Genomic DNA, 18,597 nt, shown 5'->3' on the forward strand with positions numbered 1-18,597 from the left:
TCCTTCCTCCCGGCTATGGCCTTGGGGGCCGGCAGTGGGGATGAGGGCAGTCTGTCACCTCTGTCCACCCCCATTTCCTCTGCTGCTGCTGAAGACCCTAGGGTTGGGCAGGGTGAGGTGAGGTGAGGTTAAAGGAGTAGGGTCAGAACCTCTTGCTGACTGATGTCCTACCATCTTCTGTGCCCCCTGATTTAGCAAATTTTTTACATACTGGTTCTTTTCCATGAGGCACCTGAGCTCGGATTCAGGCCGCAGCTCACCTGTGGATGGAATTCCTGCCGCCGAGGCCTCCGTGCCCTCCTAGGCCACCGTCTTGGGTGGGACCCTTTTAGATACCTTCAGCTGACTGCCTTCCTTAGCTTTCACTTGCTCCCCAGGATCGCTCACGCATCTTTGCCTTGCCAAACCACGCACATGCAGATTGTTTTCTCTCTCTCTCTGTCTCTCTCTTCTATTCTCTCACTCTCTCCTGGTCCTGCCAGTTCAGGCAGCTCCAGCTATCCTCCCATCTCCCCCAAACCTGCCAGCGCCAGTGTCCTCCTGAGCCTCTCAACTCTGGGGACACAAGCTGAGTCCCCCTGAGAGCTCTTGCTCACTGGGCTTCCCCAGGGAGGGAGGCAGTGCCACCTCCTGTCTTGTGCTGCACCCTGAGTCCCAACCAGCTGTGCCACTGGGCCTTTCTTACTGGGCTCGAAGGTGGGGCTCCTCTACTCCTCTGGTTCCCCTGTCTCTCACACAGCGTTGGGGTGGGTGATGGAAGTGGAGTCCAAATGTCAGTCTGAGAACCTTCAGGAAACATGAACTGGATAAAGCAGGAAACCATCAAATTGTGAAAGGTATGCTTCCCCAGGAAGATATCATTAATTTGTAAATACTTAATGACATAGCTCTGAGACAGACGAAGCAAAAATGAACAGAGATATGAGAAGAAATGAATCAAATCACAATCATGGTAGACATTTTTTACCTCTCTCATAAACCAGGGATCAATCAGAAAAAGAACACTAATGTTATTTAGAAGGGTTAAACAACGTAATTAAGCTGGAAATAATAAACATGGATGAAAATTAGCCTTATCCTATATTACAAAGGAATACGCATTGACTTTCAAAGAATCAACATATTTTTCATCCCCTTTTGGGTGTTCTGTCTTTTTTTATTTTTCTTGTCAGTGGTCTTCGCATTTGTTAGCCTTTTAAAATTCATTAGCTGTTTTATTACTCTTTCTTCTGCTGACTTTTGGTTTATTTTGTTTCTGTGTCTAGCTTCTCGAGTTGAGTATTGAGTTTATTTTTTTCTTTGTTTTTCTTGCCTCTAATAAATTCGCTTAGGTAAATAGTTACAAATTTTCCATTGTTCACTTCTCACAGGTTTTGTCAGGTAGTGTTCTCATTGTCTGTGATTTCAGTGGCAATTGCCTCTTTAACCCAAAAGTTACTTAGAAGATTGCTCTTAAAGTGTCCAAGGCTTTAGGAGCCTCTGCCTACCTCCATTTTTTTTCTGCTCCTTCTTCCTCTACCTTCTTTGTTTTTTTGTTAAAAACTAGGCTTGTGCATTTAGATAGTAGAGTGTGGTCTATATCATTTCTTCCTTTTGAGAAATTTGAGATCATCTATGTAGCTAGTACATGGTCATGTTTTTTAAGTGTCCCATGGACATTTGAAAAGAATGGGTGTTCTTTAAATAGCGGAAGAAATCAAGAGGGTGAATTGTGTTTTTCAACTCTTCTACGTTACGGATGGATTTGTCAATTTTTGAAGAGAGGTGTTAGTGTGTCATTGTTTTTATGGTTTTGTTGAATCTTCTTTGTACTTCTAAACAGTCCTCTACATTTTATATTCCTATGGTTTATCAGTCTACATAAAAGTTTACATATGTCGTTTCTTCTTCATGGATTGTTATCATTTATCAACTGAAGTATTCTTCTTAGTTCCTTCAGTGCTTTCGCCCTGAATTGAACCAAATTTGTTATTAATTTTGTCACCTCTGCTTTTTATTTGCCGATATATCGGTTTATTTTTAACCTCCTGTGTCATTTTATTTTGGGCATGCCTATTGTAAATGTCATGTGCTGGATTTATTTATTTTAACCAAAATATTAATCTTTTATCTTTTAATAAAAGGATTAAAATCATTCATATTTATTGTGATTAGTAACATTTAATTACTACTGTCATCTTTTGAAGGTTCTTTATTATCAAGTTTCATAGTTCAACCCTGTTTTACTTCTTTCTTTTCAGATTTTTGTTAGGTTGATCCAATTCTATTTTCTTTTCCTTTGTTTTGGTTCCTCCAACAGTGTGGAATTTCTGCTTTCCCTTAAAATTATAAACAAAAATAGCTAATAAATGAATTCAGGAAAGTTTCAGTGTAAGATCAACACACAAAAAGCAGTTGTGTTCCTATATACAATGCAATGAACAATCCCAAAAGGAAACCAAGAAAACAATTCCATATATAATAGTGTCCAAAAGAAGAAAATATGTAGAAATAAATTCAGCCAAGCAAGTGAAAGACTTGAACATTGAAAACTACAAAACATTGCTGAAAGAAATGAAAGAAGATCTAAATAAATGGGAAAGACATCCTGTGTTCATGGATTGGAAGTCATAATTTTGGTAAGATTGCAATATCATGCAAGCAAGCTACAGATTATTGAGTACAATCTCTCTATCAAATCTCTACCAGCCTTTTTGCGCAGTTATGTGATAGCCAATCCTCAAATACATATGAAATTGCAGGGAACCCTGAATAGCCACAAAAAAATCTTACAAAAGAAGAACAAAATTGGACAACACACAATTCTAGCCACAATAGTTAGAACAGTGTGGTACTATCCTAAGGATAGGTATACAGACCAATGGAATAGAATTAAAAGAATCTAGGAATAAACCCCTACATCTATAGCCAAATTGATTTTTGACAAAGGTGCCAAGACCATTCAGTGGGGACAGAATAGTCTCTTTATCAAATAGTACTGAGACAACTGGATAGCCATGTGCAACATAATGAAGTTGGACTCCATCTCCTGCCATATGCAAAAGTTAAGTCAAAATGAACCCATGACCTAAGCCTCAGAGCTGAAACCATAACAATCTTAGGGGAAAACATAGAGGTAGCCTTCATGACATTGGATTTGGCTTTGGATCCTTAGGTATGACATCAAAAGCATGAGCAACAGAAGAAAAAATAGATGAATTGGACTTCATGACAATTAAACACTTGTGTGCATCGAAGGACATTGTGAGAAAGGTGAAAAGACAATATACAGATTGGGAGAAAAATATTTGCAGGACATATCTTATAAGGGTCTATATCTAGAATACGTAAAGAACTCTAATACAACAACAAAAAGACAACCTAATTTAAAGATGGGCAAAAGATTTGGATAGGCATTTCTTCAAACAAGATGTGCAAGTGGCCAAGAAACACATGAAGAAGATGTTCACCATCATTAGTCGTTAGGGGAATACAAATCAAAACTGCAATAAGATACCATTTCATACCCCCTAGGATGGCTATAAAGAAAAGTAGTGGAACATAAATGTTGGTGGTGAGGATGTGAAGAATTTGAAACCATCATACGTTGCTGGTAGGAATGTAAAATATGCAACCCCTGTGAAAAATAGTTTGATGGTTTCTCAAAGTTAGACATAGAATCACCATAGACCCAGCAATTCCACTCCTCGCTATATGTGCAAAAGAACTGAAAACAGGGACTCTAACAAATATATGTATACAAAGCACACTATTCACAATAGCCAAAAGATGGAAACAGCCCAAATGTCCGCCAATTGATGAATGGATAAACAAATTGTGGTATTTACATACAATGGAATATTATTGAGCCGTAAGAAGGAATAAAGTGCTGATACGCACTACAATATGGATGAGCCTTGAAAACATCATGCTAAGTGAAAGAAGCTGGAAACAAAAGGTCATATATTATATGGTTCCATTGATATGAAACTATCCAGAATAGGTAAATCCACAGAGACAGAATGCAGATTGGTGATTACCAAGGGTTGCGGGGCCAGGGAGAATAGAAACTGCTTAATGGGTATGAGGTTTCCTTTTGGGGTGATGAAAATATTCTGGAACTAGATAGAACCGGTGGTTGCAGAACACTCTGAATGTATTAAAAGCCATTGAAGTGTTAATTTTTATTTTGATTAATTTATTTTTAATAAATATATTTTTTAAGATTTTATTTATTTATTTGAGAGAGAGAGAGAGAGAGCACAAACAGTGGGAGCGGCAGAGGAAGAGGGAGACAAGCAGACTCCCCGCTGAGCGGGGAGCCCGATGCGGGACTCGATCCCAGGACCCTGAGATCATGACCTGAGCCGAAGGCAGACGCTTAACCTCTGAGCCACCCAGGCACCCCAAAGTGTTAATTTTTAAATGGTTAACTTTATGTTACATGAATTCCACCTCAGTAAATTTTAAAAATTGTAACAAATGTATTTAAACAAATGTTCCTTACAATATAAATAACTAATCAGCATCTGTAATTTCCTTCTTTGCAGAAGACACAGCTTGTAGCCGAAATCCTCTAGATTTTTAGTTTGTGATCGTTTTTGTAATCATATGCTGTATCTCTTCTATTTTAGGAGTCCTTATGAAAAAGTCACATTAAGTCCTGCAGTCACCTTACTGGGGCACAGCTATTTTGAATGGATATAAATTGTTGGTTTCTGAGCTCACCACTCTTTCTAGAATCTCCTTCTTTGTTTTCCTTTTTTTTTTTTTTTTAAGATTTTTTTTATTTGACAGAGAGAGAGTGCACAAGCAGGGGGAGTGGCAGGCAGAGGGAGAGGGAGAATGATGCAGGGCTCGATCCCAGGACACTAAGATCATGACCTGAGCCGAAGGCAGACGCTTAACAGACTGAACCACCCAGGTCCTCCCTTCTCAAACCATTCTCTAGGTTTGAGCTTTGAGTATTTGTTTCAGAAAGGATTATTTAAAAGAATATATATGTATGTATGTATTACCTTCTATGGATGAATTTTTGATTCGTTTGTCATTTTATTTTGTTGTAGTAAGTGAAAGAGTATGTTCTGATAATTTCATAGGACATAAGCTTATCCCTGCAGCAAGCTTCTGGCCCATTGGATACTCTTAGATTCCTTCCTCTCTGTCCCCTCCTCAAGGCCTAGAGACCTCCCTTTTGCCCCTGCTTACTCCCCTGCCTCAAGGAGTCATTGCCTTAGACGTTTAATGAAGACCTTTCCTCCTAGAAACTCCAGGAGAAGGCTTAGGCTTCCCTGACCAAAAAGGGCAAGCCACATGTTGGAATCAGCCTAGCATTCTTCCCTTTCTGGTGCGCGAAGAGCATGTCAGTCTGTCCTTCTGCCTGCCCCTTCTACCCCAGCCATATTGCTTTGTTATGAATTTCCATTTCTTAGTTATTTGGAAAGAGAAGCACAAATGGAAGAATTGAGGAACAAAGTTGATTCTAGCAGCCTCATAACCCACCTCTGCGTGGTTGGGGGGCTCTACCCCTTTGCGTGTTGGTAAACTCCACATCCTGGCCCTGCCATTTGCCTCGATGCTTCCTCCCTCCACTTCTCCCCCGAAAGGACAGTCAGTTATGGTTTTTCATGCACCACTTCTGGGGAGGGAGGAACGCTGGACTGATTGAAACCACCTATCCTACCCTTGGGTCCCAGCTAAGACAAGCCTTCTCCCAGCAGGGGGGGTCTTCATGGTCTGCCAGTCTGTTCATTTTCTTCCTACTCTTGCTTCTGGCATTTGATGAGAAGTTCATCTGTTCATTCCTTCATTCATCCATTTACTTTTCGAGCACTCATTACTGTTGAAGAAACTGGGGATACAGCAGTGAACAAAACAGATGAAAATCTCCTCCTTCATGGAGCTGACATTCTAGTGGGGTGAGATAGGTAATAAATCAATAAAATATGAAGAATGTTAGAAGGTGATAAACACACAAAGTGATAAAAACAAACAGAAAATGGAGCATGGCTGGTGGTTTGTGATTTTAAACCGAGCAGTGAGGGTAGAACTCATTGGGAAGGGGATATTCGAGTAAACATGAGCTGCAAAGGAATGAGTTGTGTGAGTATTTGAGAGAAGAGTGTTCCAGAGAGTGGAAACAGTCAGTGCAAAGGCTCTGAGGCAGAATCATGACCAGAGTGGCGTGAACCGGGAGAATGGCAGGAGATGTCTGGGAGGTAAGGGAGACGGAGGTGGGAGTGGGGGCACTAGACCATACAGCATGGGGTAGGAGGCCATTATAAGGGCCCCATTCTTACTCTGAGTGACAGGGGGACTGCCAGAGGGTGGTGAGCAGGGGAGTGATGTGATCTGACATTTTCACAGGATAACTGGCCCCCAAGGGAGAAAAGACCTTAGCAAGAGTGGAGGCGGGGAAGCCCATCTCTTAGGGGGAGTGAGAAAGGAATCTTGAAGAAGCCTCTGACCCAGTGTGGGAAAGTGCTGGATTCAGAGTCACAAGACCTGGGTTTGAATCCCGTCCAAGACTTCCTAGCTATGTGACATGCCCACTTCCTCAGCTTCATCTTCTTCACCTGCAGAATGGAGACAATAGTCCTATGAGTTCTTTGCAGAACTGACGTGGGTTTGATGGAGAATGCGTGTGGGCAAGCCGGCTCCAGTGGCCGGCGCGCGGCAGGTGCTCGGTAAGAAACAGTAGCAGAATGGGGCGGTAGTCGGGTGTTGTGCATTTAGGATTTGATTGCGTTCGAGGGAGGCATGTAGTGTTTGCATGTTTAGTTATTTTTAAGTGTGCTAATCGCCTCTTTAAATGAATTGTCATAATTGTGTTATTCCAATATTTTGATACAACAGATGCTCATTTTTGCAAAAGGCTCTGGTTGGTTGGGCTGGTTCCAGTGTGATGAGGTTTTGGTTTTTAAACGAAAGGAATGGACCTGTGAGTCATTTAGCATTGTGCACCAGCCCCTGCTCTGGGAGCTGGCGGGGGGGCGGGGTGGGATGGGCAGGGAGGCGGTGGTGGAGAGGCACAAGCCACAGATGCCTGAAGGACTTACATCTGTCAGGAGCGACAGATACAGACCCAGCTAGGTGAGTGCTAAACTTAAAGTCTGGCACAGTCCCCGTCTTGTGTGCGCATTCACCACACTCTGAGCACCTACTATGTGCCAGGCACTGTGCTAGGTGCTGGTGACCAGACAGTCTTATCCCTGCCCTCATAGAGCCTGGGATCAGGGGGTGGGGGTCGGGAGACACAAGTAAAAAGTAAGTAAGAATAAAAAAGAATTGGAGGTGTGTGTGATACTGGGAACTGCACAGGGGGGTGTGAGGAGGGGAGTCTTGCTGCAGGATGGGCAGGGGAGCTGGGGGAGGCTTCCTGGGACCCTGCTTTCTGGGATGATATGATGCCCATGGCCGAGTCCCACCTAAAGCCAGTCAGCCCCCAGCCCATCCCGATAGGCCCAAGACAGACCTCACCCCACGGCACACAGGCTTGGGATATGAGGAGTTCGGAACGCTCACAGTGAGGGTACCGAGTGCATGAGCTGCTGTCTACTTGCTGTGTGTTCTTTTTTTTTTTTTTTTTTAATTCATGAGAGACAGAGCAAGAGAGAAAGGCGGAGGGAGAAGCAGGCTCCCAAGGAGCAGGGAGCCCGATGCGGGACTCGATCCCAGGACCCTGAGATCATGACCTGAGCCGAAGGCAGACGCTTAACCATCTGAGCCACCCAGGCGCTCCTACTTGCTGTGTGTTCTTAGGGAAGTTCCTTAACGTCTCTGAAACTGAGCAAGAGCAGCAGGGGCAACAATGACAGCCGCCATGGAGGGGGCTGACTCTGCACCAGGCAGTGTCCTGAGCAGTCCCCATATATTGACCTGGTGACTCTTTACAGCCGCCCTGTAGCACCTGCCATTATTACCTTCTCCTCACAGATGAGGAAACTGAGGCACAGAGAGGTTAGGAGTGTGCCTGAGGTCACACACCTAGTGTGTGGTGGAGCCAGGATTCAAACCCAGGCCCTCTGGTGCTTGACCACACACAGCACTCCTGTGCCACAGGGACAAATATCACCCATGTCCAGGGCCGCCACGAAGGCTGAGTGAGATGTATGCTCATGGCGTCTGCCCTGGGGCCTGGCTCATCATCCATTCAGCTAATTATTTTTGAGCTCTTACTTTGTGCCAGGTTCTGGGAAACAGGACCAACAAGGGCTGTCCTGGCAGAACTCACAGTAAACATTAAACAAATAATTATGCAAGCAGTTCGTTAACTACACGTTCGATGAGTGCTTCCGAGGGGAACGCAGAGCCACCTGGGGCTGTGTAATGGGCTCTGACCCACTCTAGGGAGTATCAGGGAAGTCCTCTAAACCACCCTATTGCTGAGGGATGAGTAGGAATGAGCCAGATGAAGGGAGGATGTGTGGTGAGCACAGCATTCCCGCAGAGGGAACAGCCAGTGCGAGGGCCTGGAGGCAGGCAAGGTCACTGTGGCTAGAAGGGTCATGGGGGGCAGCCATGTGAGGATGACAGGGCCATGTTTGAGACTGCGGACTTTATCCTCAGGACAGTGGGGAGCCATCAAAGCATGGTAAGCATGGGAGTGGCGTGGTGAGGTGATCATCTTTCTAGAGACCACTCTGGCTACGTGAAGGGGATGGATTGCGGGGGAAAAGAACAGGAGACCAGGACAGAGGCTGTGGCAGTTGTCCAGGTAGCAGATGGTGTGGCCTGGACCAGGGCGGTGGTGGTGGGAATGGAGAGAAGTGGGTAGGCTTAAAAGATAGTTCAGAGGAGTTTCACTGGATTTGAGGGGTGACCGAGGGTAAGCCCCAAGTTGGTGGCTTTATTAACTGCATGGAGGACTGGATGAGGGACACACAGGTGCAGCGTTGGGGAAGGGCAATGTGACTGCAGCTTTGCACATGTTTCCCTTGAGATGCTTGGGAGACACCAGGTGGGAATATTGGAGCGGGGAAGGTGTTCAGATGCTCACATCTGGAGCTCAGATGGGTGCCAAGACTGGAGGTGGAAATGTGGCTCCTAGCTAGGAATTACAACTGAGCCTGAGGTCCAACTGGGGAGAGGGTGTAGAGCAGGAAAGGAGAAGAGTCAGGACTGAGGCTGAGAATCTCCAGCGTGGAAGGTTGGGTAGAGGAAAAGGAGTTGGCATGGGAGAAGGAGAAGGGGGAGCAAGAAAGTGGGCAGCATGAGGTCCTGGACACTAAAGGAGGGGCGTTCTCAAGATGAAGGGAAGGGATCAGTTGGACCGACATCACTGAGGAGACAGTGAAATGTGGTTTTAAAACAGCTGATTGGATCTGGCACCGTGGAGGCGACTGGGTGGTGGGGGCCTTGGGGGTGGAGGAGGCAGGTCCCAGTGGGCTGTGTATTGAGGGGCTGAGAGGTGAGGACAGCCTTTTTAGGAAGATGGGTGTGGACTGGGGAGGAGGTGGCGGCAGCTGGGGAGGGGTGGGGGCGTGTGCAAGGCCAGAGAGAGGTGAGCATGTTTCAGTGCTGAGGAGAGTGGTCCAGCGGAGGGGGGGGCCGGAGAGCCAAGAGCAAGAAGGGTTCATGGGATGCCCAAGGTCCTTGGACAGAGGAGGAAGGGGAGGGGGGAGGATCATTGCCTACATGGGCAGGGAGATTGGCTTTAGGAAGGAGGGATGGCTCTTCTGGCGTCAAAACAGGAGCAAGTTTGTGGTTCTGGTGTCAGGATGCTGTTAGGGTTATTTTCTGTTTTCCCTGGGAAGTCGAGGGTGATTGGTCATCTGCACTGGGCGAAGGGGCAGAGGGGGTGTTGGAGATGAGGAGAGAAGACAGGCTGGGTAGAACCGCCATGGAAATGAATAAGCTAGGAGGGAGTGGATCCGGAGGCATGAAGACATCACACAGCTGGTGACCATGATTTCTGGTGAAATTTGGCCAGAGCTTGGCTCAGCTCTCTTGGTGATGGTGAGAAGGGGTGGGTGGTTGGGTTCATATCGTGGTGGGGGTTTTACCAGCCAGGTGCCAGGTGTAGAGGAGCAAGAGGGGCACAGCATGCTTTCTCTCCTCCACCATTTCTGATTACTCAGGGGTACTCTGTCTCCTTCTCCATTCTGCCCCCATATACCTGTCTCCCTTCACCAAGCCTTATACCACTCATACCCTTAACTATAATATTATACCAGTTGACCTGTGGACACCTTGTCTTGGAGGAGATGTGCTTAAGGGAAAAATTACATTAACACCCCCATATATGCCCCAAAGTGCATCAAAATACAACCTGAAAAATCATTTTCATCCCCCCCAGGGTGCCCATATTAAGATGTTTGGAGGGTTCTCTCTCTCTCTCTCTCTCTCTCACTCTTTCTCTCTTCCTCTATCCCCCCTCCCCCATTCTCCAGTAGAGACATACTAGTCTTTAAGCACAGAGTGTTCAGAATGTATTTATTTGGAGGGTGGGCACTGGGTGCACAGTGGACAGAGTCTCACGTGGAGGACTGGTGCCTGGAGACTCCTTGAAGACGTTGCTGTGTCACAAGAGAAAGGGGTGGATCAGACCCAGATCCCTCCTACTGTTGAACCTGGCTGAAGCCTCTAGATCTTGATTTTCTGATCTGTCAAATGGGGATAAATACAGGATTCTTTTAAGAATTAGAGATTAATTATATGTCAATTATATCTTAATAAAGCTGGGGGGAAAATTGTTCAACTGGGGAACCCTGGAGACATCCATGTCAAGGTAGACTAACCTGGAGAATTAGGGAGATAACCCACACCAGGATGAACACACTTGGGGAATTAGAGAGACATCCCAGGTCATATTAGACACACATTTGTAATTAGGGAAATATAGGAGGTCATTATAGACATGCCTGGGGTATTAGGGACACATTCCATAGGAAATGTGTCCTAGGAAATTACGGAACAAAAAATAGAATTAGAGATGGTGCCCATATAAAACACCCTGCACGATGGGTGGTCAGGAGTCATGATGGTTATTATTCTAGGTAAGAAATGGTAAGGAAGAGGGTTGGTTTGGGGTCCTGTGTAAGAAAAAGTGCTTTTGATCTTCACAGTTTAGAAGGAGGTGTTAATTTGCCAACCTCATCAATATCAAGGCTGAACCAAAGCGTATTTCTTGGTCCCCAAGCCTTCAATTTGGCAATGACTTGGCCCCTACTCTAAGGATTATGAGATCTGTTACAGACAAGACGTGTCTTCCTTTGGAGACAGTGTAAATTGGAGGAAGAGGGAGGTAACTGGAGTGAGGCTTCTTTCTAACTATGTGACTTTGGGCAAGTAAATAGTTTGTAAAGTGCTTATACCTGGCACATACTATATGCTCAATAAATGCTAGATATTTATATATTCCTTGATTGAAAAAAAAAAAAGGCTTGAGGAAATTGTTTTCAGCAGACCTGAGACCTACCAGGACATGGTTTCCACTTAAGTGTTGAGCTTGATCAGGAGGGACTGAGTCTTCCTTGGGTCCCTCTCCTGGCCATTCTGTTAATCTCAGGCACCAGCTGTGGGTCTTCCATTGAATTAGATTCAAATCCCACAGATACTGATTCAAGAAATGCAAGGTTGTTTTAACATTAGAAAAACCAAGTGAAGAATTTACCATATTAACTGAATTAAAGGAGCAAAGTCGCTTGAGCTTTCAGTAGATGCAGGGAAAATGAGTCCAATAAAAGTAAAACAACAATAACAACAAACTACGCACAACTGAAAGAAAAATAAACACCTTCTTGACAAACTAGCAATGCCCTCACGCTGTTCCAGAACACCTGTAAGAACCTATGGCAGACATTGTACTTAGTAGTAAAACACTGAGATCTTTAAGTTAAGGAAGAAAGCAAGGCTACCCACTCTCACCATTTCTATTCAGCATTGTACCGGAGCTTCCTGATCAGTGCAGTGAGGGGGAAAACGAACAAACAAGGATTGGAGAGGAAGGTGTCCAGTATGGCTCCTAGCTTGTGCTTCTGGAGGTGTCTTTGTACCATTTACAGAGATGAGAAAGACCAGGAGAGAACCCAGTTGGGCTGGGTGTTCAGGGCACACAAGGGAAAGGTGTCCAACTGCCTTGGAAGACCACCAGGCAGGGAATCAGGATACTTCAGCTCCATTCCCAACTCTGACTAACCTTGGATGGGCCACTTTCCTTTTGGACCTGGATTCTCCCATCTGTAAAATGGGTGGGTGTGGGAAGATGGACTCGTGGTGGGCTGCAGTGTCCAGATCTGATGGCAAAATGAAGAAGACAGGAACAAGAATGGGTCCCACTCTCCAGAGGGAGCAGGGTTTTGTATACAGACCCTCTAGTGGGAGGGAGCACCCATTTGGAGATGAGGCAAGAATCTGACCAAGTCATAGGGTCATCTTGACTGTCTGCCTTCCAGGGAATCATCCCTTCTTTCCTTTGTCAAGAAGTTGTTACTATTTTGTTGCTCTTATTGGTCCTATTAAGCATGTTCTGCAGTTGCAAGGCACTGACTCCCAACAACATGCCCTTTTGATGTTTTAGACCTACAACAGCCAGAGCGAGAGCAACGAAGACTATGAGATCCCCCCGATAACACCTCCCAACCTCCCTGAGCCATCCCTCCTGCACCTGGGGGACCACGAAGCTGGCTACCACTCGCTGTGTCACAGCCTCACGCCCAACGGACTGCTCCCTGCCTACTCCTACCAGGCCATGGACCTCCCAGCCATCATGGTGTCCAACATGCTGGCCCAGGACAGCCACCTGCTATCGGGCCAGCTGCCCACGGTGAGTCCCTGTCACCCCCCATGGTTCTGCTGGATCCAGCAGGGAAGGGGCTTGAGAGAGGAGCAGAATGCCAATGTTTTGATGAGGACCCTCTGCTTGTGTGCAGGGTGTGGGCTCGGATGTTTGCATGGGGTCTGCAGAATATGAGGGGTGGGCATGGATGGTAATTTGTGTCTTCACACAGATAACTTCTGGAGCTCTGTTTATAGTATCTTGGAATTATCTATTTTATTGTTATTTCTAATAGTATAATCTCATTTTTATTTTATAATGGCTTTATTGAGATACAATTCTCACACCATACAGTTCACCCATTTAAAGTGTACAGCTCAACAGATTTTACACAAGGTTATGTGACTATCAGCACAGTCCATTTTGGAACATTTTCATCACCCCCAAAAGAAATCTTATACCCCTTAGTCCTCATTCTCAACCCCCCACAACCCCCAGCCCTAGGTAACTACTAATCTACTTTCTGTCTCTAGATATTTGCCTCTTCTGGACATTTCATATAAATAGAATCATAATATTTTTAAAATACTGTATCTTGTTTCTTGTTTAAGCTGCCAGGGAGAAGGGTGATTGCTGAGTTAAAGTTTCCGGGATAAGTAGAAAATCAGCAGGCAGACTAGGACAGGAAAGGACCTTCCAGGTTGGGGGAACAGCATGTACGAAAGCAAGAGGCAGGAGGGCTCATGTCATTCTTGGGGACAGCATGTGGTTCATTCTCTTTATAGGGCAGGAGAAAATGGACCTGGAGCCCGAGAGAGAGAAGGAGGTGAAAGAGCTAGTAGCACCTGGATCATAAGGGTCCTGAATCCCATGCTAAGGAGATATATGACTTCTTAGCATAATGGCTGATTTGAACAATCAAGAGCTGTAGAAAACTAGTAGAGGATTTTTGGTATAATAGAAAAAATCCCTTAAGGGAATTCTAGTACTTCTCCTGAATAACTATGGTTATTTTTGTTTGTATATAATATTATATACTAGTCACAACTCTTAAGTTCATTTCTAAGTGACAGGAACCAAACTCAAACTAGCTTAAGCAAAAAAGACTGAAATATCTGGGGGTGGACAAGGGGTTTCAGGTATGGCTGGATCCAGAAACCCCAGTAGTGCCATAGGGCCCTGTCCCATGCCCATTTCCACACAGCAGGCACGATGGCTACTGTAGCTGACATCTTCTCTGACATCTCTGGCTAGTGACAGTTTGGGTCTTCCAGGGAGGACCATGCTGGAGCACAGCCGGACCAGCAACCATTGTGTCCAGGAGGAAGCAATCTTCGATTCTGTCAGCTTGGGTCACAGACTCACCTGTGGCAGGGGAGGAGGGACTGCATAGCTGATTTCCTATCAAAATCATGGTGTTGGGTGGATCACGTTTATCTCTGCCAAGAATGCTCAGAGGCCACAGATGCCTGGGACCTTCGGACATACAGTGTATACTGTAGCAATCTTGACAGTGTTTTATTTACTATTTACTCTTATTACCACCAAACCTCCTTGCTTAAAAAAAAAAAAAAAAAAAAAAAAGCTGGTATCCTCTATGTATTTCTGTAAGCTACATCACATTTTTTCCTCCTTTGAATCCAGGTGAGAAATAAAAGGAGGGAGGGATGTTCCGGGTCAGACTAAAGTGCTCAGTGGAAATTGATACTCCGTTTCTTGAGGAATACCTTTCTTTGGGGCCCATCAATAATGGAGGCCCTCGGCTTCCTCTTCTCTAAGAGACCTGAAGATTCCAGAGCCATACGGTTTTAATTCCACTTTGTTAGAATGATGTGCTTTAGCCATCTGGCCAGCTCATTGCTCACAAAACGTCACTACTCCAGACTGCCCCTGTTGGGGGTTATGGTAACGCAAGCAAGGGAGGGCCAGCGGACACCTCTGGCGTGTGCCCTAGGGAAGGCTGGGAGTGCAAGGGTCGGTATGGCTGCTGTCCTGGGCCCCGATCCTGCTGTGTGCCGGTGGGCAGGAGAGACTGTGGGGGTAGTGCTTAGCGTGTGGGCTCTGGAGTCCCGCAGCCCTGCCTTAACGTCCTGGATCCACCTCTGGAGCTTCATTCCCTTGCATTGGGATCCTAACAGTATGCACCTCAAGACTGCAGTGAAGTGTATTTGGGATAATGTGTGCAAAGTCTTAGAAAAATGCCTGGCAGAGAGTAAACAATCAGGGAATCTTTATTATTGTGATTATTAGTAATAAAAGTGAATTCCCACTGTAACCAAATAGGGACGTTTTCCCATGAGTCTCATTTACCTAAAGGAACAGATTGCAGATATGCCAGGTACCTTTGTAGGGCCACCTGGTTATAATAGCTCTGATAATTGCAAAGAATGTTGTCTGTATGTCAGAAATGACCTTCTGATCACTCCTCCTGGGGTATGTTTTGGTTGGGCTTGGTCCAAATAGGCACTTTGCGGTCATTTTCCAGATTTCTTTAAAACTAGCTCATGTTAAAGACGCTTCACAAATTCAGATAGCTTTAATTCTTCCATTAATCAGTTGTCAAGGGCTCACTGAGTTTTATATTCCCTCGTTCTATAATGAAAGAGAAGCCAAACTGTTTTGTCCAGGGGAGGGCTACTGGACCAAATGGGAAACCTGATTAACACATGTCCGTCACGTCCGTCTGTTGGGACTCTCCGGTGAAGAGACACAAGGCGCCCTTAGAGACAGGTTTTTCAAGTTTGTCCGAGCAGTAGGGAGGCAGGTGTGTGTCTGCGCGTGTGTGGACGTGCATCCCGAAGGTGGTGCTAGAATTTGTGTCGCCACCCGCTAGGTGTCACGCACAGTGCGGAAGGCTTTACAGACTGTTTACATGCTGCTCCCGAGAACGGAGGGAGGCAGGGATCGTTCCATCGGGAAACGGAGGCTCGGAGCAGGCAGCCGAAGGCTGCTCGAACAAATTGTCCCAAACGTGGTAGTTTAAAACAGCCAGAAATTGGTTCTCTCAGAGCTCTGGAGGCTAGAAGGTGTCAGGAGGGGTGAGTTTCCTCTGGAAGCTCTGGGGAGAATCCCTCCCTTGCTGCTTCTAGCTTCTAGAGGTGGCTGGCTATCCTAGCTCGTGGCCACATCACTCCGACCTTACATGGCCCCCTCTCTCTGTCCGTGCAGTCTCCTCTGCCTTTCTCATAAGGACACGTGTGATGGCATTTAGGGATAATCCAGGATAATCCCGCCATCTCAAGGACCTTCACTTAATCACACCTGCAAAGACTCTTTTCCCAAATACGGGTTCCAGGGATTAGGACCTGACATTTTTGGGGGGCTGTTCTCAACCTACTGTGGTGATCACTTGTGCAATAGTCTTTATTAAGAGCCTCTTAAGTCCCAGGCAGTGTTCTGAGCCCTGGCTCTGCAAGATGCCCTCGAGGAACTCCTGGTGCAGGTGGAGAGACAGGTGAAGTCTCCACTTCTGGAAATGTAGTAAATGCTCTGATAGAATCAGTGCATGCTGCTGTGTGTGCCCAGAAGAGGCACCTCTAGGAAGCGATGACCTGACACAAAGCAGGTTCTAGAAACACGTTACGAGTAAACGAGTGAAAGAATGTCACACAGTTATTAAGAAACCAGAGCAGAACTCAAGCCCAGCTCTGTCCGCTCCACCGTGCGCCTCTCAGTTTTACCAGGTGCCCGAGAGATGGAGCAGCTGGGCTGCAGGGCCGCAGGTGGCCCAGAAGGTGCCCCGATGGCCAGGAGGTCACAGATGCTGTTTGCACAGATTGAGATGCATCAGGGATGTCCCTGGAGAGGTGGGTGAGGCCAGGGTGTCTGACAACCATCTCCTTGATGCCAAGCCCTTCTGGCTCTGGTCCCAGAGGCCACCGATTCCTTCTGGTCCCCTGTCCCAGCCTGGCAGCCTCCTGACATGCATGGCAGTCAACTTTTCTGCTTTTAAGGTATGGCTGCTGGCAGGAATCCTGTGCGATATTGGAATTGGGCCCCTTTTACAAAATTAAATATGCTTAAAGCTTCTCCCTCGACTTCAGCGTCTTAACTGATTAAACATTCATTTCCAAGACAAAAAGAGTCAATTTAGTATGAAAGATACATTTTGCCGGTTTAATTTAAAGCACTGCACCTCCATCTGACCCCTATTTTCATAACTCAATAATTTTATCCTGTGTTGATTGTCTCATTTTGAGAGAGATATTGTATGTATAAATCAGTTTCTAAAATACCCAAAGAAACTAGAAGAGTGGAATTTATTAAGCAGCCTCTGTTAAGTCTGAAATAATTTATTTGGAGTCGTCCTTGGGAAATATTCGAGCTTATGGTCCTGGCATACCCAGGAGAGGAATTATCCTGGGAAGGGACAATGCTGGGTGTTGCCAGACAAGGCCCTGGGGAACCTATACCTCCTGCGAGATCAGAGAGAGCCCTGGGAGAGCCTCGAGTGGGTGGAGGCAGGCCCGACGGGAGAGGAGTCCTGGCAGAGCTGTCCCCACTCCAGCGTCGGCTCTGGCCATTTGGGAAGTTTGGGGTTTTCCCCGAGCCCGGTGGGTCGCTGGAGCTGGGTGGGGCAGTTTTGGGCCTCGGTTAGCACGGGCGTGGCATGCAGCTGGCATTCAAGCGTTCTCTCCCAGAGTTGACTCTTGTTTGCTTTCTCTGGGGCCTCGGACAAGTCACTTCTCTCCCAGCCTCAGTTTGCCCATCTATGAAATGGGGATTGGGGTGCCAACTGTGGCGAACTCACAAATGGGAAAAGCGGGATAATGGCTCTGTCAGCTATGACACCCTGGACAAGTATATGGCTTTGAGGTTGGATAGACCCTCCGCCACCACCACCACCCCTGCCACTCGCCCGGGGGGCTCAAGTCTTACCAACCTGGATCAAAATCCTGAGTGCTAGACTGGTAGTTTTAGATCCTTTGTGTTCTGGGTCCCAGTCCCAAAGCATCTTGCTAGGAGCCATGGCGCAGGGACCCCATGCCAAGGGAAAGGTCTTTCCAGGCTAGTGTCCTGGGGCAGGCTTTCAGGGAGGGGGCTGGGCAGTCTTTGGTTGCCACTTCAGCCCCCTGCTTTAGAGGTGGTTCCCGTGAGAGAGCCTGCAGTGCTGAATTGGGCCTGGAGTGTGGGGCAGGGATCAGAGCTTAGGAGCAGGGCCTGTGTACTGACTCTGGGTAGTCCTTGATATACTCCTAACACCCCCCCCCATCTTCCTGTTCTCTGTTCTTCCCCTCCAATCTCCTCTCTCTCCTCCTCCCTTCCCTGCCTTATCCCTCCTCCCCCTAGGAGATTTGGTCTACCTCTATGTGAATCTCACAAGCTGAGATGTAGGGGATTCCCCTCCTGAGTCTGAGGAAAAGGGACCAAAGACACCCCCCTCAACCTTGTCTGGATGACTGAGCTATAGGGGGCAATGGAGAACCCCCAAACCAACCTATTTGTTTTATTGTCCTTAATGCATTTAATTTGGTTTTTTTTTTTTTTTTTGGTTTGGTTTGGTTTAGTTTATGATTGTTATCAGCTGGTTCAGTTTATGATTGTTAAAAGTTAGTTTTCGCTGTGTAACAAGCCACCTCAACATTTAGTGGCTTACAGCAAACAATGAACTCTTACTATTTCTTGTGATTCTATGGGTCAGTAGGTCTTTTGATCTGGACTGGTTTGGCTGATTCCTGAGGTCAGCTTGCAGCTTGGCTGGGACTGCCTGGTTGAGGACGATCTTGTTCACATCTTGGCAGTTGACCCGATGTTGGCTGGAACCAGTGGTCTTTCATCCCGTGGTAGCCTGGGTCTGTTTACGTGGCAGTGGCCACAGGGTTCCCAACAGCATCAAGGAAGGACAGATCGCAGGGTGCAACCACTTTTCAAACCTCAACTCGCATCACATTTGCTGATGT

The 18,597-nt window shown here is 46.3% G+C and overlaps 1 protein-coding gene across 5 annotated transcripts in view; it reads left to right on the forward strand.

The window, feature by feature from the left end:
• Window positions 1–18,597, forward strand: part of TOX2 (TOX high mobility group box family member 2) — a 130,644-nt gene that overhangs the window by 69,632 nt on the left and 42,415 nt on the right. For all 5 annotated transcript variants that reach the window (XM_045885792.3, XM_064573210.1, XM_064573208.1 and 2 more), the window contains one exon: window positions 12,500–12,745. In XM_045885792.3, the coding sequence (XP_045741748.2) occupies window positions 12,500–12,745 (246 nt within the window). The remainder of the gene's footprint in view (window positions 1–12,499; window positions 12,746–18,597) is intronic.

Source organism: Mirounga angustirostris, unplaced genomic scaffold (genome assembly GCF_029215605.1).
Source record: "Mirounga angustirostris isolate CCGP_5_RB_7025 unplaced genomic scaffold, mMirAng1.0.hap1 SCAF_10, whole genome shotgun sequence".
NCBI classification, from domain to species: domain Eukaryota; kingdom Metazoa; phylum Chordata; class Mammalia; order Carnivora; family Phocidae; genus Mirounga; species Mirounga angustirostris.